General features: G+C 47.4%; 1 protein-coding gene across 2 annotated transcripts in view; it reads left to right on the top strand.

Annotated features, from left to right (window-relative positions):
* Positions 1-23,507, top strand: part of DZIP1L (DAZ interacting zinc finger protein 1 like) — a 282,067-nt gene that overhangs the window by 245,694 nt on the left and 12,866 nt on the right. For both annotated transcript variants that reach the window (XM_063915531.1, XM_063915530.1), the window contains exons 10-12: positions 15,774-15,836; positions 19,012-19,145; positions 20,363-20,555. In XM_063915531.1, coding sequence (XP_063771601.1) covers positions 15,774-15,836; positions 19,012-19,145; positions 20,363-20,555 — 390 coding nt within the window. The remainder of the gene's footprint in view (positions 1-15,773; positions 15,837-19,011; positions 19,146-20,362; positions 20,556-23,507) is intronic.

Here is a 23,507-nt window from a genome sequence, read left to right as displayed (position 1 = left end):
TACGGAGGAGTTCCATTTGGGCCGTCTACTTCACTTCCTTCAAACAGCAGTGACCTTGGGCCTAAAATTAGGGTCCATAAAGGTCCAATTTTCGGCCTTATCCATTTTCTTTCAAAGAGAATTACTTTCTGCTCAGCGGTAAGATCACTTTCGGTCAACCGCTGAGCAGAAAGTTCCCACCATTGGTTACAATGGAGCGCATAGGCGCTACATTGTAACACTGCCGTGTGCCGCCTGTCAGTCAGTACAGGAGCACACAGCCGATCAGGAGGGTGCCACAACGTGGCGCTCCCTGATTGGCTGAAGAAACCCACTTAGACAGAAGTCAGAGAGGGTTTCTGGCATTCGGGGAAAGGGGTCCCATGTGAAAACATGGGGCCCCTTTCAGTTCGTGGTCGGGACTCCGTTTTTTTTTCTTCTCAAGTACGTGGATTACAAATGGCTTTGAAGAGGACCGATCTACACTGGATTTTGTGAGTATAATTTTTTCTACAGGTACCCCATGGATTCTACTGGACAAGAGGACCGACCTGCGTGTGAACATAAGGTAAGTATGTGTATATGTTTGTGTGGATGGATGTATTAAAACTTTACTTTCAAGGTGTGTGTGTGTTGTCTTTTTTTGGGTATTTTTTTAGTAGTAGTACTACAGGTACCAGCGGGCCCGTTTTTCCGCCGCATGCTGGTACTTGTGGTTCTCCAAGTACCAGCATGCGGGGGAGGCTTGCTGGGCCTTGTAGTACTGCTACTAAAAACAATATCTTACACTTTTACAAAAAGGCTATCAGCCCCCCATCCGCAGCCCATTGGATGGGGGAGACAGCCTCGGGCTTCACCCCTGGCCCTTGGGTGGCTGGGGGGGGGACTTGATTGAAGGGGTTCCCACTCCCCCAGGGTACCCCGGCCAGGGGTGACTAGTTGGATATTTGATGCCACGGCCGCAGGGCACGGTATAAAAGTGACCCCCGGCTGTGGCATTATCTGTCCAGCTAGTGGAGCCCGGTGCTGGTTTTAAAAATACGGGGGACCCCTACGCTTTTTGTCCCCCATATTTTTGGAACCAGGACCAGGCGCAGAGCCCGATGCTGGTTGCTTAAATATGGGGGAACCCCTGTCATTTTTTATCCCATATTTCTGCAACCAGGATCGGCTCAAAGAGCCCGAGGCTGGTTATGCTTAGGAGGGGGGACCCCACGCAATTTTTTTTTTTAAGTTTTACAGTGTTTATTTAAAAAAAATAAAAAACAAAATGAACCCCAGCACGGATCACACAGATCCGGCCGAGATTCATTTTGAAAAAGTCGGCAGTGTTTTGCTAATCACTGCTGTAAAAAACAGAAAAAAAACACGAATGACATCGACATCGGAAAACCCGAAAAGGCAAAATACGGCAGCTTAGTAAATTAGTCGTAATCAATTCAAAAAGTTGCAATTTTACACTGTCGATGTCATTCGTGATTGATCTTTGACCTTTTTCGGAAAATTACGATTTTTAGTAAATATACCCCCCAGAATCCAAAGCTTTCTTAAAGTGCCCTATCTTCTGCGGAGCCTGTCTATTCCCCATGGTCCTTATGGAGTCCCAGCATCCTCTACGGACTACGAGAAATAGATTTACCGGTAAGTAAAATCTTATTTTTTTGCTGTCACTGCCATTGGATAGGATCATCAGTCATTGCTATCAACAGGCTGAAGCTTCAAGCAAATAAAATATTATTTCACCTCAGTAGTTCCCCTTTGACAGTGCGTCAGCATCAGTGCCAGATTAAGGTCCCTATGGGCCTGGAGCTGAAATTTATGAAGGGCCTATTGTGTGGAATATGTAGGGCCTGCCTTCCTGGGGTAAGGGGCGTGGCCACAGAATAGTATCAATTCACATTACACCGCACAGTAGAGCGGCTTATACACGTCACACCCCAGCAGAACCGCTTATACACATCATACCCCAGTAGAGCCACTTATACACATCACACCCCAGTAGAGCCGCTTATACACGTCACACCCCAGTACAGCCGCTTATACACGTTACACCACAGTAGAACCACTTATACAGATTACACCACAGAAGAGCCGCTTATACACATTACACCACAGAGGAGCCGCTTATACACGTTACACCACAGAGGAGCCGCTTATACACGTTACACCACAGAGGAGCCGCTTATACACGTTACACCACAGAGGAGCCGCTTATACACGTTACACCACAGAGGAGCCGCTTATACACGTTACACCACAGAGGAGCTGCTTATACATGTTACATAGACTATATAGGGGACACCCTGACAGACACATATGGTACAGGTCCCAGGGGCACACACACACACACACACACACACACACACACACACACACACACACACACACACTGTAGAGTAGGAGCTGCCTCTGCCATGTTCCATCTGTAGGTCATAGCTCCAGCTCCCCCTATTAGTAAACGCTGCACTGTCTCCCTCCCCCTATTCCCTGGCATCGGGGGAGGGCTGTGGAGACAGAGCAATCTCCCGGGAGGTGGAGCAGGCAGTTCCAGGTCTCCTCTGTGCTCTTATCTGAGGAGCTTGGCTGTTACTGTCCAGGTCGGCCAGGTGGTGTGGCAATTGCAGAGAGAGTACCGATGACTTCAGCAGCGCCCTCACCCATCCAGCGCTCTATGCAGCCGTGTAGTCGGCGTATGTGTAGGGCTGGGCCTGTATGTGGCCAATAACCACATTTCTCTAACGTCCTAGTGGATGCTGGGGACTCCGTAAGGACCATGGGGAATAGACGGGCTCCGCAGGAGACTGGGCACTCTAAGAAAGAATTAGGACTACTGGTGTGCACTGGCTCCTCCCTCTATGCCCCTCCTCCAGACCTAAGTTAGAATCTGTGCCCGGACTGAGCTGGGTGCTTTTTAGTGAGCTCTCCTGAGCTTGCTATTAAGAAAGTATTTTAGTTAGGTTTTTTTTATTTTCAGAGAGCTTCTGCTGGCAACAGACTCTCTGCTACGTGGGACTGAGGGGAGAGAAGCAAACCTACTTACTGCGGCTAGGTTGCGCTTCTTAGGCTACTGGACACCATTAGCTCCAGAGGGATCGAACACAGGAACCTAACCTTGGTCGTCTGTTCCCGGAGCAGCGCCGCCGTCCCCCTCGCAGAGCCAGAAGACAGAAGCCGGCGGGTTGAAGCAAGAAGACGTCAAAATCGGCGGCAGAAGACTCCTGTCTTCATATGAGGTAGCGCACAGCACTGCAGCTGTGCGCCATTGCTCCCACACTAACCCACACACTCCGGTCATTGTAGGGTGCAGGGCGCAGGGGGGGCGCCCTGGGCAGCAATTGAGTACCTCCTGGCAAAAAGCAGCATATATACAGCTGGGCACTGTAATATGCATGAGCCCCCGCCATTATTTTACACAAAATCGCGGGACAGAAGCCCGCCGCTGAGGAGGCGGGGCCTTCTTCCTCAGCACTCACCAGCGCCATTTTCTCTCCACAGCTCCGCTGAGAGGAAGCTCCCCAGGCTCTCCCCTGCAGAAGCACGATAGAAGAGGGTGGAAAGAGAAGGGGGGCACATAAATTTGGCGTAAAAACAATATATACAGCAGCTACTGGGTTAACACTAAGTTACTGTGTGATTCCTGGGTCAGATAGCGCTGGGGTGTGTGCTGGCATACTCTCTCTCTGTCTCTCCAAAGGGCCTTGTGGGGGAACTGTCTTCAAATAGAGCATCCCCTGTGTGTGTGGTGTGTCGGTACGTGTGTGTCGACATGTCTGAGGTAAAAGGCTCCCCTAAGGAGGAGATGGAGCTAATATGTGTGTGAGAGGGTGTCTCCGTCGACAATGCCGACACCTGTTTGGATATGTGTAAGTGCTAAGGTGAATTTATTGCACAAAAGATTAGAGAACAGACAGGAAATCTACCCATGTCTGTCCCTCTGTTGCAGAGACCTTCATTGTCTCTCAATGCTCACTATCCAAAATAATAAACACTGATGTCGACACGGAGATCGACTCCAGTGTCGACTACGATAATGCAAAGTTACAGCCAAAATGGCAGAAAAGTATTAAATATATGATTATTGTAATAAAAGATGATTTGCATATCACTGATGACTCATCTGTCCCTGACACATGTTTAAGGGGAAGAAAGCTGAGGTAAATTTCCCTCCTCTCATGAGCAAAAAGAGCGGGAATCTCCAGACAAGAGACTGCAGTTTCCCACAAAGAATTCTCAGGCAGTATCCTTTCCCCACTAGGGTCAGGATACGATGGGAATCTTCCCCTAGGGTGTCACGTTTGCCCAAAAGGTAACCTGTTGTAACAGCTGTTCTCAGGGATCCTGCAGATAGCGTGCACATTCTGGTACACTACTCAGACCGGCGACTGTGTCGGCATGGGTTTATAGCGCTGGGGCAGTGTGGACAGGTACCTTATCAGCAGAAATTGAGACCCTAGTATGTAGATATATATAGATATATGTATATATACTGAGATTTCTCTATCGTCCTAAGTGGATGCTGGGGTTCCTGAAAGGACCATGGGGAATAGCGGCTCCGCAGGAGACAGGGCACAAAAAAGTAAAGCTTTACTAGGTCAGGTGGTGTGCACTGGCTCCTCCCCCTATGACCCTCCTCCAGACTCCAGTTAGATTTTGTGCCCGAACGAGAAGGGTGCAATCTAGGTGGCTCTCCTAAAGAGCTGCTTAGAGAAAGTTTAGTTTAGGTTTTTTTCTTTACAGTGAGTCCTGCTGGCAACAGGATCACTGCAACGTGGGACTTAGGGGGAAAGTAGTAAACTCACCTGCATGCAGAGTGGATTTGCTGCTTGGCTACTGGACACCATTAGCTCCAGAGGGATCGAACACAGGCCCAGCCGTGGAGTCCGGTCCCGGAGCCGCGCCGCCGACCCCCTTGCAGATGCTGAAGCGTGAAGAGGTCCGGAAACCGGCGGCTGAAGACTCCTCAGTCTTCATAAGGTAGCGCACAGCACTGCAGCTGTGCGCCATTTTCCTCTCAGCACACTTCACTGGGCAGTCACTGAGGGTGCAGAGCGCTGGGGGGGGGCGCTCTGAGAGGCAAATATAAACCTTATACAAGGCTAAAAATACCTCACATATAGCCCATAGGGGCTATATGGAGATATTTAACCCCTGCCTGACTGGAAAAATAGCGGGAGAAGAACCCGCCGAAAAAGGGGCGGGGCCTATCTCCTCAGCACACGGCGCCATTTTCTGTCACAGCTCCGCTGGTCAGAACGGCTCCCAGGTCTCTCCCCTGCACTGCACTACAGAAACAGGGTAAAACAGAGAGGGGGGGCACATTAATGGCTATATATATATATATATTAAAGCAGCTATAAGGGAGCACTTAATATAAGGATATCCCTTGTATATATAGCGCTTTGTGGTGTGTGCTGGCAGACTCTCCCTCTGTCTCCCCAAAAGGGCTAGTGGGTCCTGTCTTCATTAGAGCATTCCCTGTGAGTTTGCGGTGTGTGTCGGTACGTGGTGTCGACATGTATGAGGACGATATTGGTGTGGAGGCGGAGCAATTGCCAAATATGCAGATGTCACCCCCCAGGGGGTCGACACCAGAATGGATGCCTTTATTTGTGGAATTACGTGATGGTTTATCTTCCCTTAAACAGTCAGTTGAGGACATGAGGCGGCCGGACAATCAATTAATGCCTGTCCAGGCGCCTCAAACACCGTCAGGGGCTGTAAAACGCCCTTTGCCTCAGTCGGTCGACACAGACCCAGACACGGGCACTGATTCCAGTGACGACGGTAGAAATTCAAACGTATTTTCCAGTAGGGCCACACGTTATATGATTTTGGCAATGAAGGAGACGTTACATTTAGCTGATACTACAGATACCGTAAAACAGGGTATTATGTATGGTGTGAAAAAACTACAAACAGTTTTTCCTGAATCAGAAGAATTAAATGACGTGTGTGATGAAGCGTGGGTTGCTCCTGATAAAAAGTTGATAATTTCAAAAAAGTTATTGACATTATACCCTTTCCCGCCAGAGGTTAGGGCGCGCTGGGAAACACCCCCTAAGGTGGACAAGGCGCTCACACGCTTATCCAAACAAGTGGCGTTACCCTCTCCTGAGACGGCCGCACTTAAGGATCCATCAGATAGAAAGATGGAAGTTATTCAAAAGAATATATACACACATGCAGGTGTTATACTACGACCAGCTATAGCAACTGCCTGGATGTGCAGTGCTGGAGTAGTTTGGTCAGAATCCCTGATTGAAAATATTGATACCCTAGATAGGGACAATGTTTTACTGTCGTTAGAACAAATAAAGGATGCATTTATCTATATGCGTGATGCACAGAGGGATATTTGCACACTGGCATCTCGGGTGAGTGCTATGTCCATTTCAGCCAGAAGAGCCTTATGGACACGACAGTGGACAGGCGATGCGGATTCAAAACGTCACATGGAGGTTTTGCCGTATAAAGGGGAGGAGTTATTTGGAGTTGGTCTATCAGACTTGGTGGCCACGGCTACTGCCGGGAAATCCACTTTTTTACCTCAAGTCACTCCCCAACAGAGAAAGGCACCGACCTTTCAACCGCAGCCTTTTCGCTCCTACAAAAATAAGAGAGCAAAGGGCTTGTCGTACCTGCCACGAGGCAGAGGAAGAGGGAAGAGACACCAACAGGCAGCTCCTTCCCAGGAACAGAAGCCCTCCCCGGCTCCTGCAAAAACCTCAGCATGACGCTGGGGCCTCTCAAGCGGACTCGGGGACAGTGGGGGGCCGTCTCAAAAATTACAGCGCGCAGTGGGCTCACTCGCAGGTAGACCCCTGGATCCTGCAGATAATATCTCAGGGGTACAGGTTGGAATTAGAGACGGATCCTCCTCATCGTTTCCTGAAGTCTGCCTTACCAACCGTCTCTTCCGAAAGGGAGAGGGTGTTGGAAGCCATTCACAAGCTGTACGCTCAGCAGGTGATAGTCAAAGTACCCCTATTACAACAAGGAAAGGGGTATTATTCCACTCTATTTGTGGTACCGAAGCCGGATGGCTCGGTAAGGCCTATTCTAAATCTGAAGTCCTTGAACCTCTACATAAAAAAGTTCAAGTTCAAGATGGAGTCACTCAGAGCAGTGATAGCGAACCTGGAAGAAGGGGACTTTATGGTATCCTTGGACATCAAGGATGCGTATCTACACGTTCCGATTTACCCCGCACACCAGGGGTACCTCAGGTTCATTGTTCAAAACTGTCACTATCAGTTTCAGACGCTGCCGTTCGGATTGTCCACGGCGCCTCGGGTCTTTACCAAGGTAATGGCCGAGATGATGATTCTTCTTCGAAGAAAAGGCGTATTAGTTATCCCATACTTGGACGATCTCCTAATAAGGGCAAGGTCCAGAGAACAGCTGGAGACAGCTTTAGCACTATCTCAAGAGGTGCTAAGACAACACGGGTGGATTCTGAATATTCCAAAATCCCATTTAATCCCGACAACTCGTCTGCTGTTCCTAGGAATGATTCTGGACACGGTTCAGAAAAAGGTTTTCCTTCCAGAGGAAAAAGCCAAGGAGTTATCCGATCTGGTCAGGAACCTCCTAAAACCAGGAAAAGTGTCAGTACATCAATGCACAAGAGTCCTGGGAAAAATGGTGGCTTCTTACGAAGCAATTCCATTCGGCAGATTCCATGCAAGAATATTCCAAAGGGATCTGTTGGACAAATGGTCAGGGTCGCATCTGCAGATGCACCTGCGAATAACCCTGTCACCAAAGACAAGGGTGTCACTTCTGTGGTGGTTGCAGAAGGCTCACCTATTAGAAGGCCGCAGATTCGGCATTCAGGATTGGATCCTGGTGACCACGGACGCCAGCCTGAGAGGCTGGGGAGCAGTCACACAAGGAAGAAACTTCCAGGGAGTATGGACGAGTCTGGAAAAGTCTCTTCACATAAACATTCTGGAACTAAGAGCAATCTACAATGCTCTAAGCCAGGCGGAACTTCTCCTGCAAGGAAAGCCGGTGTTGATTCAGTCGGACAACATCACGGCGGTCGCCCATGTAAACAGGCAGGGCGGCACAAGAAGCAGGAGTGCAATGGCAGAAGCTGCCAAGATTCTTCGCTGGGCGGAGAATCACGTGATAGCACTGTCAGCAGTGTTCATCCCGGGCGTGGACAACTGGGAAGCAGACTTCCTCAGCAGACACGATCTTCATCCGGGAGAGTGGGGTCTACATCCAGAAGTCTTCAACATGTTAATAGACCGTTGGGAAAGACCAATTGTAGACATGATGGCGTCTCGCCTCAACAAGAAACTGGACAAATATTGCGCCAGGTCAAGAGATCCACAGGCAATAGCTGTGGACGCACTGGTAACTCCTTGGGTGTACCAGTCAGTGTATGTGTTTCCTCCTCTGCCGCTCATACCAAAGGTATTGAAGATCATACGGCAAAGAAGAGTAAGAACAATACTAGTGGTTCCGGATTGGCCGAGAAGGACTTGGTATCCGGAACTTCAAGAGATGCTCACGGACGAACCGTGGCCTCTACCTCTGAGAAGGGACCTGCTACAGCAGGGTCCCTGTCTTTTTCAAGACTTACCGCGGCTGCGTTTGACGGCATGGCGGTTGAACGCCAGATCCTAAAAGGGAAAGGCATTCCAGAAGAAGTCATTCCTACCTTGATTAAGGCACGGAAGGAAGTCACCGTGAAACATTATCACCGCATTTGGCGAAAATATGTAGCGTGGTGCGAGGATCGGAGGGTTCCGACGGAGGAATTCCAACTGGGTCGTTTCCTACATTTCCTGCAATCAGGATTATCTATGGGTCTCAAATTGGGATCCATTAAGGTTCAAATTTCGGCCCTGTCAATATTCTTCCAAAAAGAATTGGCCTCTGTCCCTGAGGTCCAGACTTTTGTCAAGGGAGTACTGCATATACAGCCTCCTGTGGTGCCTCCGGTGGCACCGTGGGATCTAAATGTAGTTTTAGATTTCCTCAAATCCCATTGGTTTGAACCATTGAAAAAGGTGGATTTGAAATATCTCACATTGAAAGTGACTATGTTACTAGCCCTGGCCTCTGCCAGGAGAGTATCTGAATTGGCGGCTTTATCTTATAAAAGTCCTTATCTAATCTTCCATTCGGATAGGGCAGAACTGCGGACTCGTCCGCATTTTCTCCCTAAAGTGGTATCAGCATTTCATCTGAACCAACCTATTGTGGTGCCTGCGGCCACTAGCGACTTGGAGGACTCCAAGTTGTTGGACGTTGTCAGAGCCTTAAAAATATACATTGCAAGGACGGCTGGAGTCAGAAAATCTGACTCGCTGTTTATATTGTATGCACCCAACAAGTTGGGCGCACCTGCTTCTAAGCAGTCGATTGCTCGTTGGATTTGTAACACAATTCAACTTGCACATTCTGTGGCAGGCCTGCCACAGCCTAAAACTGTAAAAGCCCACTCCACAAGGAAGGTGGGCTCATCTTGGGCGGCTGCCCGAGGGGTCTCGGCATTACAACTCTGCCGAGCAGCTACGTGGTCGGGGGAGAACACGTTTGTAAAATTTTACAAATTTGATACCCTGGCAAAGGAGGACCTGGAGTTCTCTCATTCGGTGCTGCAGAGTCATCCGCACTCTCCCGCCCGTTTGGGAGCTTTGGTATAATCCCCATGGTCCTTTCAGGAACCCCAGCATCCACTTAGGACGATAGAGAAAATAAGAATTTACTTACCGATAATTCTATTTCTCGGAGTCCGTAGTGGATGCTGGGCGCCCATCCCAAGTGCGGATTATCTGCAATACTTGTACATAGTTATTGTTAACTAATTCGGGTTATTGTTAAGGAGCCATCTTTAAGAGGCCCTTTCTGTTGTCATACTGTTAACTGGGTTTAGATCACAAGTTGTACGGTGTGATTGGTGTGGCTGGTATGAGTCTTACCCGGGATTCAAAATGCCTCCCTTATTGTGTATGCTCGTCCGGGCACAGTACCTAACTGGAGTCTGGAGGAGGGTCATAGGGGGAGGAGCCAGTGCACACCACCTGACCTAGTAAAGCTTTACTTTTTTGTGCCCTGTCTCCTGCGGAGCCGCTATTCCCCATGGTCCTTTCAGGAACCCCAGCATCCACTACGGACTCCGAGAAATAGAATTATCGGTAAGTAAATTCTTATTATATATATATGTTAATGCTGTCTTAAGAGATTTATATATATATATATATATATATATATATATATATATAAAACATGCCCAAAGAGACATGAGTATACTGGGTCCTAGAGACAAAGCTATGTTGGTTTCTGCTTGACGTGTCCTGTAGAATACGCAACGGACAGATGATGCCGACTTAAGAGGCATATGGAAGGCTGAGGATTGTGTGGAGAAGGGTTCTCGGACCTGGTCTCCACAGCTATAGCTGGTAATTCTGTTGTTTTGCCTTATATTCCTGCATAGCCTAGGAAAGCACGACATTATCAAATACAGCCTTTAGAACAAAGAAACAAGAAAGTCCGAGGTGCGTCCTTTCTTGCCAGAGGCGAGGGCAGAGGAAAGAACTGCACAACACAGCTAGGTCCCAGGAACAAAAGTCCTCCCCGGCCTCTACAATAATCCACCGCATGTCGCTGGGGCTCCACAAGGCGGAGCTAGGCCCGGTGGGGGCACGCCTGCGTAAGTTCAGCCACAAGTGGCGAGGACCTGTCAGTGGGATCTGTTGGACAGGTGGTCCGGATCGCATCTTCAGATGTATCGGCTGATCACCCTATCCCCCAGGGCCAGGGTGTCTCTTCTGTGGTGGCTGCAGAGTGCTCACCTTCTCGAGGGCCGCAGGTTCGGCATACAGGACTGGGTCCTGGTGACCACGGATGCAAGCCTCCGTGGATGGGGGGCAGTTACTCAGGGAAGAAACTTCCAAGGGCTGTGGTCAAGTCAGGAAACTTGTCTGCACATCAATATCCTGGAACTAAGGGCCATATACAACGCCCTGAGTCAAGCGGAGCATCTGCTTCGCAATCAACCGGTTCTGATTCAGTCAGACAACATCACCGCAGTGGCTCATGTAAACCGCTAGGGCGGCACAAGAAGCAGGGTGGCGATGGCAGAATCCACCAGAATTCTTTGCTGGGCGGAGAATCACGTGCAAGCACTGTCAGCAGTATTCATTCCGGGAGTGGACAAGTGGGAAGCAGACTTCCTCAGCAGGCACGACCTCCACCCGGGAGAGTGGGGACTTCATCAAGAAGTCTTCACACAGATTACAAATCGATGGGAACTGCCACAGGTGGACATAATGGCGTTCCGCCTCAACAAAAAGCTACAAATGTATTGCGCCAGGTCAAGAGACCCTCAGGCGATAGCTGTGGACGCACTAGTGACACCGTGGGTGTTCCAGTCGGTTTATGTGTTTGCTCCTCTTCCTCTCATACCCAAGGTGCTGAGAATCGTAAGAAAAAGAGGAGTGAGAACAATACTCATTGTTCTGGATTGTCCAAGAAGGACTAGGTATCCGGAACTGCAAGAAATGTTCACAGAGGACCCCTGGCCTCTGCCTCTCAGACAGGATCTGTTGCAACAGGGGCCCTGTCTGTTCCAAGACTTACCGCGGCTGCGTTTGACGGCATGGCAGTTGAACGCCGGATCCTAACAGAAAAAGGCATTCCGGTTGAGGTTATTCCTACGCTAATAAAGGCTAGGAAGGACGTGACGGCTAAGCATTATCACCGTATATGGCGCAAATATGTTGCTTGGTGTGAGGCCAGGAATGCCCCTACAGAGGAATTCCAGCTGGGCCGTTTCCTTCACTTCCTAGTCGGGAGTGACTTTGGGCTTAAAATTGGGGTCCATTAAGGTCCAGATTTCAGCCCTATCCATTTTCTTTCAGAAGGAACAACTGGCTTCTCTTCCTGAAGTTCAGACGTTTGTAAAGGGAGTGCTGCATATTCAGCCCCTTTTGTGCCACCAGTGGCACCTTGGGATCTTAACGTGGTGTTGAGTTTCCTGAAATCACACTGTTTTGAGCCACTTAAAACCATGGAGTTAAAATATCTCAAGTGGAAGGTGGTCATGCTATTGGCCTTAGCTCTGGCTAGGCGTGTGTCAGATTTGGCGGCTTTGTCATGTAAAAGCCCCTATCTGGTTTTCCATATGGACAGGGAAGAATTACGGATTTGTCCGCAATTTCTGCCAAAGGTGGTGTCATCCTTTCATTTGAACCAACCTATTGTGGTGCCTGCGGCTACTCGTGACTTGGAGGATTCCAAGTTACTAGATGTAGTCAGGGCTTTGAAGATTTATGTAGCCAGAACGGCTGGAGTCAGGATAACTGACTCGCTGTTTTTCCTGTATGCATCCAACAAGCTCGGTGCTCCTGCTTCAAAGCAAACTATTGCTCGCTGGATCTGTAACACGATTCAGCAGGCTCATTCTGCGGCTGGATTGCCGCATCCAAAATCAGTGAAAGCCCATTCCACAAGGAAAGTGGGCTCTTCTTGGGCGGCTGCCCGAGGGGTCTCGGCATTACAGCTTTGCCGAGCAGCTACTTGGTCGGGTTCAAACACTTTTGCAAAATTATACAAGTTTGATACCCTAGCTGAGGAGGACCTTGTGTTTGCCCATGCGGTGCTGCAGAGTCATCTGCACTCTCCCGCCCGTTTGGGAGCTTTGGTATAATCCCCATGGTCCTTACGGAGTCCCCAGCATCCACTAGGACGTTAGAGAAAATAAGATTTTACTTACCGGTAAATCTATTTCTCGTAGTCCGTAGTGGATGCTGGGCGCCCGTCCCTAGTGCGGACTTCTTCTGCAATCCTTGTATATAGTTATTGCTTACATAAGGGTTATGTTATGGTTGCATCAGGTTGGTCTGATGCTCTGTTGTTGTTCATGCTGTTAACTGGGTAAGTTTATCACGAGTTATACGGTGTGATTGGTGTGGCTGGTATGAGTCTTACCCTGGATTCCAAAATCCTTTCCTTGTAATGTCAACTCTTCCGGGCACAGTTTCCTTAACTGAGGTCTGGAGGAGGGGCATAGAGGGAGGAGCCAGTGCACACCAGAAGTCCTAATTCTTTCTTAGAGTGTCCAGTCTCCTGCGGAGCCCGTCTATTCCCCATGGTCCTTACGGAGTCCCCAGCATCCACTACGGACTACGAGAAATAGATTTACCGGTAAGTAAAATCTTATTATAAACAGCTGCTCCTAGCAGCCACTCATGTAGGTTGGAGTATGAAACTATTTTTTTTATATATTTTATATATATATATTTGACTAGATTAATATATTTGACTAGATTAATATACACACATATAATAATTGTGTATGGCTGTTCCAAATGTGGGACAGCCTTGGGATAGGAAGACAAGCGGACGGTTTTAGTATGGAGCAAGGGGTTCTAGATGGAATTGTGACGGGGAAGGGGTCGGGAAGATTTGTGGAGTGCAGGACTAAAATTTTGGGGGAGTCGGGAAGGAGATGTAGCGGGAGGGGAATCACAACAGCACCTGGAGAAGGAGGGGGGGAGGGCTATGGACAAGAGGGAATGGTGCAAGCCAGAGCAGGGGCGGAGACTGTTAAAACTAGGATAGATAGATAGATAGATAGATAGATAGATAGATAGATAGATAGATAGATAGATAGATAGATAGATAGATAGATAGATAGATAGATAGATAGATAGATAGATAGATTATGCAGAGATTTGGCAAAAAACTTTAAGTTAGCCAGCAATATGTTACTTTTTATATATATATATATATATAGTAATGTATAAAAATATAATTAGTAACTTCTTCAGTCAGTGACAGTGCATAACTTTTACAAAGGCACTGCAAGACACTGGCACCCCTTCTCTGACCAGCGGCTGCCGGGTAGCTTAGTCACAGCCATCAGAGTTACCTTAATGGAGCTGAGTCGGCTGCTGCACAGTGCACACTTGGACAGCAGTTCTACACAGTGGTAGGGCGGCAGCGCAGCGCTTGTTGTAATGTCACATGGCGGGATGCGATGTCCTGTCATGAAGCTGCTGCGCTGGAGAGTCAGGTACTGTGCGGCTCAGGGAGGCCTTTTGAAATCTTCTGCTGTGCCGCCATTAGCAAAATTATTAAACCCGGGTTTTCAACACCGGGCAGGAAAGCGGGGGAGGGGGGTTTGCTGCAGCCGCTGTAACGGGATAGAAAACTATTCCTGTGTACAGCAGCGCAGCACATCTGATCCGCTTGACCTTTTTTTATGGGGCTGCCAGGAGCTGCAGCTTCATCTGCCCCATTGTTAATCTGGCCCTGCCATTAGGCCACACCCCCAGAAAGTACTCAGGCCTAGTTCAGCTCTCTATAGCTATGCTCCCCATGATACAGCCACAAAACACATCTCTTCAGTGCAGCCACACAGGTACCGTACGGTTATATCCATTTCACAGCAAGCTAAGCCTGAACCACTGCGGATGCTTTGTGCGACGCAGCAGTCTGCAGAAAATGTTATTATGCTTCTGCTTTTGCACTTGCGTCCAACTCAGAATCAGACCTATTGAGTCAGCATTATGTAACCGTAAGATATAGCTGTACAGGATTTAAAGGAAATGAGCAGCGAGCTGATCAGTAAATAGAAATCCCTATTGCCATGACTTCCTATTTACTGGCCAGCCTTCCTGGACGCCCACAGGGCCGTCTTAACAGCAGTGTAGGCCCCTGGGCACAGCAATGCACTGGGCCCCCTACCCATCTTCCAGCGGTAGGTGTGGGGGGTGCTATCAGCGGGCGGTAGGAGGTGTTCTATCTTTTGCTCAGCCTGTAGGAGCTGGAGCAGTAATTTCTGCTAATTACTCCTTTACTGCACAGATGGTGGAAGATGGGGTGGGAGAGAGAACACTAAACTGTAGAAGAGGCATTGGGCTGAATGAATGGGCCCCGGTACATGACTTCCAGGGTGGTAGGGGGGGGTGTAATATGCAGGGGAGGGGTGGATAGTGGAGTGGACTTAATATTCATAATTTTCTGGTGGGAAGTCAGCTTGCTTGACTGCAGATATCTCCAGTTCCTGGAAAAAGATTTCTTAGCTTTGAATGTGATTAAAAAAAAACTAGACTTTTCAGGAGGTACTGGGGACTTGGGGATCAGAGTTCAGGATCCAGAGCAATCTACCCATGAAAATATAAAACTGCAAACCAGATGTCTGGAGCAGGGACCAGCTGCTTGAAGGCTTATATCTCCGGTTCTGGACATAGTAGAGACAAGCTACCAGTGTCCACTGAAAGGGAAGGGGTCCCATATTTTGGAGTCTCCTCAGAAAATCTATAAGTTAGACAGAACCCAAGATATCTGGCTGGGAAGAGCAATTAACAGTCTTGGATGGGGACCACTGCTACGAAGTCAGATATCTCTGGTTCCCCAGGGCCGATTTTCAAAAATCTGGTACCCCTGGAAAGAGGGGACCCTCAGTTACCAGCCTAGGACCCTTAGACTCCTGGGGCCCTTGGGCAAGAGCCCATTGAGCCCATATGAAAAGACGTCCCTGGACGCCCATGCAGACATAGTCAGCGCTGAAGAGGTGAATGGGAAAGGCAGGATCCCTCTGGTAATATTGGTGCGTGGCAAATGAAAAGTATCACTGTGATTAACAATTTACTGTCAAGGTATTTACAGCAAATAATACTGCCCATACAGCCTGCATCAAGGACTAAATGACTTCTTAGTACATTGAGGAATGTGCTCCATCTCTTGTCTTTCACCATGTTTGAAATTTGCGCCAAAGTTATGCTGTTTATTACTGGTATTATGTAATTCAATGTTTCCTTATAATTCAGTGCCACAAGTAGCACAGTTGGTTTTACCGGTTGGTGGAGCAAAGGATGAGTCAAGTGAAGAGGGTGAGTGGAATGGGCTTTCTCTAGCTATATGATTTACTTGTATTCCATACATATTTTACAAAACCCAACTACTGCGGTCCACGCTCATCTGATTACAGCTGTGTAGTTATGATTACAGCTGTGTAGTTATGTATTATGTACACACAGTAACATTTAAAAATATCACTCCCACAAACAGCGGCATAGCCAGAACTTTGTGGGGCCCCATAGCAACATTTCGAATGGGCCCCTGTCCAAATGCTTCTAGAGAGACATCTCTCCGCAGCAGTTAATGATATGCCCCATAGTAGTGCCCTAGTTTATTTTCTGAACCATAGCAGTGCCTTAATTCACATTATGTCACATTGTAGGGCTGCCAGTACACATTATGCAACATAGTACCCCTAATTCACTCTATGACATACAGTGATCCCAGTTATTTCTGTATTATGCCTCAATGCAGTGCCCCAGTTCAAATTGTGCCACATTACAGTGCTCTATTGCATAATTATGTAACATTATAATGTCCTCCAGTTCTCTTTATGCCACATTACAATATGCAGGTCTCAGGGCATACCTAGATGTAATGCAGGCCACAAGGCAAACATTTGTAAGGGCTCCTCTGTACCTCCCAATGGTGAAAAATGTATACAACACAATTATCTGTGACAGGGAAGGCGGGTCCCTCTCAGCTCTGGGCCCCATAGCAGCTGCACTCCCTGCACCTATGGTAGCTACAAACTAGCTCAAAATTACTTTTCACCCGATCTCTACACTTCGGGTGTGGTATACAAGATAGACAGTCATTAGGTTGACACCATATGGTCGACAGTCAAATGTCCGACAGGGTCAAAAGTCAGACAGGGGCAAAAGTATGACAGTCAAAAGGTTGACAGAGTCCAAATGTTGACACAAAAAAATGGTGGGGTCTTTCTGTGTTATTTTGTGTTTTTAAACATGATTTTCTAAATTTGTTGAAATTCGTCCCCTCACGGGCTCGCTTCGCTCGTCACGTTTCAGGCTTGGTGGCTCCCTCCACTTGCCACAAGGTTACTAAAGGTTATTTGTGACATGGATAGTAAATGGAAAAAAAAAGTTGTAAAAGCTAAGAAAATGTGTCGACCTTGTGACTGTCGGACTTTTGACCCTGACGGACTTTTGACTGTCAACCATTTGATTGTCGGACTTCTGAACCTGTTGGGCTTTTGACTGTCGACCATATGGTGTCGACCTAATGACTGTCTATCTTTTAACCACTTGCCTGGCATGGTTGCATCAGATGTGACCACACCAGCAAGTGTTTTATCTGACCTGGTCGCACAGGATACGACCAGTTAGATAAACCATGTTTGCAGCGGCAGGGAAGGGAAACACCCCTCCACTGCTGCTCTCAGAGGGACCGGAAGGTCCCTCTGCCTTCCTGCACCCTCCCCTCAGTGTTGCCGTGCTGCCAATCACTGCTGATCGGTCAGCACGGCAGGACCCCCCACCCAGCATCTGCAGACAATATAAGCAGCTGGGAAAGTGTAAACCAAGCCCCATCCCCCCCTCTGTACCTTGTAGCTGTCTGCGGTGTAAAAAGTAACGTTGCAATGTTACCGATGTTCTGATGTTACTGATCTTCCCGACCGATGTTTTGTTTTTTTTAACTAAAATAATTTTGGATAAGGATAAATTCATGTTCTTCAGCTAATTCACTCATAAAAAAACCAACAATTTCTGAGCGGTTTTGGGGGGAAAATATTGTCAGTTAAGTGGTTAACTGTTTATCAACCGCCTCCCTACACTTCTGGTGAAGCAACTTCATGAACAGGTGAAATAGTGCCCCTCTTTGTGAAAGGTTAGTTTTTATTAAATTGCAGTGATAACCAGCGGTGGTTCCTTGCCTGGCTGGCCTAGGGGGTCTGCAAATATATACTCTGCTACCACAGTCCAGGCTGAAGGTCCCAGGGGGAGATAACACTTTGGGACAGCTTGTCCAGCGTTTGATTAGCAGGGAGCCCTGCTAGGCGTATGGCAGATGTTGGGCAATATGTAATAGCCTGCTAGGTGCAGGCTGTTCATGAATTTCTGCGAGTCTGCCCATATTTTTAAAGCAGCAGTTATTTACAAGGCAAAACCGACCTGGTTTTGTCTTGTAAATGAATACGGGCAGACATTCCTGAACAGCATGCACCTTGCAGGCTATTACATATTGCCCTTTATTGGGAAGGCAGCAGTCCTGCAGCCCCTAGGAAAATCCACCACTGGTGGTGATAACACATTTTGTAATGATCCAGAACTTTATAAATTGGGAAACAGCAATGAACAAGAGGCATGCTAGTAAAAGTTGTAATTGTGGCATTTTTACATTAGTTTACTGTACACTGGGGGTAATTCCAAGTTGATCGCAGCAGGAATTCTGTTAGCAACTGGGCAAAACCATGTGCACTGCAGGGGCGGCAGATATAACATGTGCAGAGAGAGTTAGATTTGGGTGGGGTGTGTTCAATCTGCAATCTAATTTGCAGTGTAAAAATAAAGCAGCCAGTATTTACCCAGCACAGAAATAAAATAACCCACCCAAATCTAACTCTCTCTGCAAATGTTATATCTGCCACACCTGCAGTGCACATGGTTTTGCCCAACTGCTCAAAAATTTCCTGCTGCGATCAACTTGGAATTACCCCCACTGTCTATAACCTATAACTTACAGCAGTGGTTCCCAAACTTTTTGGAATCACGGCGCCCTCGAGCATCAGAATTTTTTTCACGGCACCTCAAGGACAAAAGCTTCTTATTGTGAAATTTAGAAATAAATATTAAATTAAGTAAATTGTGTTTATATGTCATCCATAAGTTAAATTGTGTGGTGAGGGACAAGATTTGCTTCTGTTTGGCCACATATTTTATGATTGGCAGCCACCAGCACCGGTTTTTCCTATTACATTGACCATAAATGATTTTAATTTGTCCTGGACCACCAATCCAAGGCACCCCTGCAAGTGTCCCGAGGCACCCCAGGGTGCCACGGCACACAGTTTGGGAACCACTGACTTACAGTAATAGCAATGTAATCTTTAAAACTGCTTATTATCAGGGCATTGCATGCTGCTTCCATTTATTTAAGTACTCTAGCAGTATATGCATATGGAGATGGCATTGCTTCTTCATGGGTATTTTGTCATCAACCATTGTTTCTGTAAATGATATGCAGAGATGGATGAATCTCTAGGCCAGAAAATGAGAAGGATTGACGCTGTACGAAGGAACCCAGAGTTTATCAGGCAGTTCCGTCCATTACTGGAGGAGACTTTAATGGAGAAGCTTGAAAGTATGGGTGTGAAAAAGGTAACAGACATCTTGCAAGGGGCTCCTTTTCGCTCGCCACGCTGTCGGTATGCCGGCGGTCGGGCTCCCGGCGCCGGTATGCTGGGCGTCGGGAGCCCGAGCGCCGGCATACCGTACGACACCCCTCAGGAGGTAGTACATTAAGAAACTTTAAAGGGGTGGTCCACGTCTTTTCTTTATTCTCTGCTACGAGCCCACTCAATAGTTCCAGGAGTTGGGCCACACTATTAGTGTGAGGGCATTTGCTGCTGGCCACAAATCAGAAAGACTCCGTAGCCAGTCTGAATCAACATGCAAGTCAAATTTTAAGATTTATTTTTCCTTTTAAATTGCATCTGTATTTGGTACGTATCATATATAAAACATCAGCTTCATCACTCCAGAGGGATTACTTAGATCATGTGGCTGCATTTAAAACTGGATGCAGCGCCAGTGGGATTCCCTTACACCACTCATCCCAACTCTGGACTGATCACTGAAATCTGGACTGTGCAGAGCAGAGATTGTCAACCTTTTACAACTCGCGGCACACTGAACAAGATTTAAATATTGCCACGGCAGACTCAAATATAATGGTGATGCATGGTGCAGTTGCGTGTCCTAGGATGTCATGTCGCAGCTTCTCTATAGGTAACGCCTGAGCCACATCTGAGAAAACCAGAAGAGACCAACACTGCCCGGGCGCCCTAAATTAGAACTGGCTCTGCAACCACTAGACCCACCAGTATTGATTGTTCCAGGGCCACAGTAGCGGCAAAACACTGACGGGCCTGGCACTGCTTCTATGGCGGCACACCTGGAGACTGCTCAGGGCACAATAGTGTGCCACGGCACAGTGGTTGAAAAACACTGGTGTAGAGGAATCCCAGAAGGGAGCAGATTTCAGCAGGGCGTGTGCCATAATGTGACTTCCCTTAAATGCAGTGTCATTTTATAAGATTAAGCTGGTACAGTATTCCCACACAAAGCGGGGTGTAGTTATGTGACCGGCGGTCAGGAATCTCCTGACCGCTGGTCACGCATACCCAACACCATATTACCTTACATATATGATATTAATGAATTTAGAGATAGGAAAAGTAAATGTAGTGGTCATTTTTCTTGCAACAAAAAGACGCCTTTATGATGTTAGGCAAAGATATCAAGTAAAAATGCTATCTATTTCACTGCTATGCATCTCACAGATATCTGTGTATTATCTCTTGGTAATGTTAAAGGGTGCAAAAGGAATTCCATCATCTACCTACAAAGACTTGAAGGCTCTTTTGGTGAAACAGTTTCAACAGAAAATGAAGAAATACCCAGATATTGAAGGGATAAAAGCCAAGTTGGGAAAAGTACTGCAGAAACTAGTGAAGCACCAGAGGAAGAGTGAGGACACCTTACAGTCCACAACTTCCCAGCTTTCAGGTAAGCAAAAAGCACATTCTGCTTCCTTCAAGTATTTGTGAATCTCGGGCCTTATTCAGCACGGCCCGCTATTGCGATGTGATCGCATTGAGCCGTTTGTAGCACCAGTGCGTATGTGCAAGTCCCGATCTATGCGTGCGTGCGTGGGCTAGCCAATGCAATTGCATTGCATTGATGTGAACGCCTCTGTCTGATTAACACTTATTTGATGGGCGGTGGCACCCACATGTCTCTTACTGTCTCTTAGTGTCAATACTGGCCGAGCTAGTTTTGATGTAGGCAGTTAGCACAACATTGTTTTTATTTTTATAGTGCTGGCAGTTACATCTATTGTCTAATGGTGGGTACACACTGGTGGCACTTGATATACCGTCTTTCGGCATACCAGTGCCGTAATCCCGACCACCGGTATAATAACAACTATTCTCCCTCTTGGGGTGTCCAAGACACCCCTGGAGGGAGAATAAATAAAATAATGCACGTATCGCGCAACCGTGCCTGCAGCGTAGCGAGCCCGCAAGGGGCTCTTTTGCGCTCACCCGACTGCCGGCATTCCGCCGGTCAGGATTCCGGCGCCGATATGCTGGATGCCAGGATCCCAAGCGCAGGCTAAACATACTACACTCGGTACGGACGCCAGGATCCCAAGTGCCGGCGAAATATACTACACCCAGTACCCGGTACGAAACATACTACACCTGGTACTTTGTAAACCATATCGCTCATTTTTACCCTCCCTTTTGTTTACAATATCGCCCCGCGTGTATGCTACCAGCGATGCCCGATGCATGCTTAACGAACCCCGCTGTCGCCTGTACATGCAGCTCAATCTAACTATATTATCAGATGCTGCATGTTCCCGGGAGGGGAAAAACTATGCGATATTGCTCATAGAGCGTATCGCATAGTGTGTATCCACTATTAGTGCGTCACACTGGTGCTTCCTGTGACCCTAACTGTGTCACACTGGTGCTGAGCATTAACTTTTGGTGCAACTGCACACTAGTGTTTTTTTTTTTGTCTCTGCCTACATTGCAGCCCAAAGCTCCATATAGAGCAGCATTAATGCTTGGTGCACAGCACACTGGTGTTTTTTGTCACTGCCTACATTGCAGTCCAGAGCCCCATATAGGGCAGCATTAAGCCTTGGTGCACAGCACACTGGTGTTTTTTTGTCACTGCCTACATTGCAGTCCCGAGCTCCATATAGGACAGCACTAAGCCTTGGTACACAGCACACTGGTGTTTTTTGTCACTGCCTACATTGCAGCCCAGAGTTCCATATAGGGCAGCATTGAGCCTTGGTGCACAGCACATTGGTGTTTTTTGTCACTGCCTATGTTGCAGCTCAGAGCTCCTAATACAGGGCAGCATTAACCCTTTATTGGTACATGCTGGTGCCCGCAAAAGTTTTTGGTGAAGTTGTTGTCATTTGTGAAAAAAATAGAAAAAAAAGTTGGTTTTATTTTTTTTTCTACAACTTGTGCATTCAACAAAGCTCAGTTAGTGCAACACCACAGCATTAATAAATATAAGCACTGCAAGTTCACAGTGAGAATCTGTCATTTGTGAAAAAACAAAAAAGCTGTTAGTTTGTTTTTCTACAACTTGTGCCAATATGGATTACGATCAGTTGATAGACGAGCAGGAGCAGCAAACAAGTACTAGTGCTGTGCCATGCCCCAATGTGTAAATAAATATAAGCACTGTGTTGATATGGATCATGATCAGTCGATAGAAGAGCAGGAGCAGCACCCAAGTACTAGTACTATGGCTGCTGCCAGTCATGATGATCATGATATTAGTACTTCAAAATCTACTAGAACTGGTGCTCAAGGGCATAGACGGTTTAAGAAAGGGCACCTGATATCAAAATAATACTTTACAATGCAAAAAAAAAAAACTTCACCTCTAATAGAGCTCAGGCCTTGGCCTTTATTTATGAGTGATGGTACTGCAACTGTCAGTGGGGCATCTTCTTCTGCCTCATGACAATGCAAGACCTTCTCACTCAGAGTCTAGAAGAGGTGTAAAAAGAAAGAAAACCAGAAAACCAGTGCTGAAAAAAAATACTAAGGCAGTAGAACAAAACTGTGTGTTCAGAAACGTCACACATCCCTGAGGAGAGTCTAAGTGTGTCATGAGTGCTATGTGTGAGCCTGACCTTTCTGATACTATACTCGTAGAGAAGCCTCCTTCCACCATTTCTGCACCCTCTGCAAATGTGGTGTAAACTTCTGACACCACTTTGTAAATGTCTGCTTTACAAAGAACAACTCTTCACTCTGGTTGCTTTATCAGGTGGCTTATTTATTCCTTTCAAATGTTGTACCATCACATTTGTTCACCAGATATAGCTTCCCTGAACATTAACTAAGCACCACAAGCCCTCTCTGTCATCCAGCTGCTAACCAGTGTCTGAAACCCCGCCCACTGCATCCCTCAAACCTTTATACCTTCACACACACTAATCAGTCACACCCAGGTAGTGCAGCTGTATGAATTTCCTTTTCTGTAGTAAGCAGCAGAATTATTAACCCTATCTGCCCCTTGTCCTAGAGAGGTAGTCCTGTTCTGAGCATCAGAAGGTAGTAAAGTACCCTCTTTGCCTCATACCCTTTCCCTTAGCATAACCATACTTGGCAAAGCGGACCCTTTACCTGGAAAAGATTTCCCAACTCCCCCTCACTTAGCTTTGCCAGCTTTGGCGACACTCGTACATCGGACATAGTTTTGATTTTCCCATCACCTCCCACTGTGGTCTGTTGAGGTGGGGCTTGAGGACGAAAGGGTCTACGCAACCTGCAGCAGAGCCTTCATGGCGGTAGCCTTTGCGGAGGAAACACTTCTTTCACACATTGTTTGAACCGGTTGACGTGACAAACTAGTTCTGTTTCCCGTGTAGCCAACTGCCGTACTCCATAACTTATTGGTCCCACGGCCTCTATTACC

The sequence above is a fragment of the Pseudophryne corroboree genome, chromosome 4 (assembly GCF_028390025.1).
Source record: "Pseudophryne corroboree isolate aPseCor3 chromosome 4, aPseCor3.hap2, whole genome shotgun sequence".
Classification (NCBI taxonomy): Eukaryota; Metazoa; Chordata; class Amphibia; order Anura; family Myobatrachidae; genus Pseudophryne; species Pseudophryne corroboree.
The sequence above is the reverse complement of the archived record's forward strand: the minus strand, read 5'-3'. Positions and strand labels throughout refer to the sequence as shown.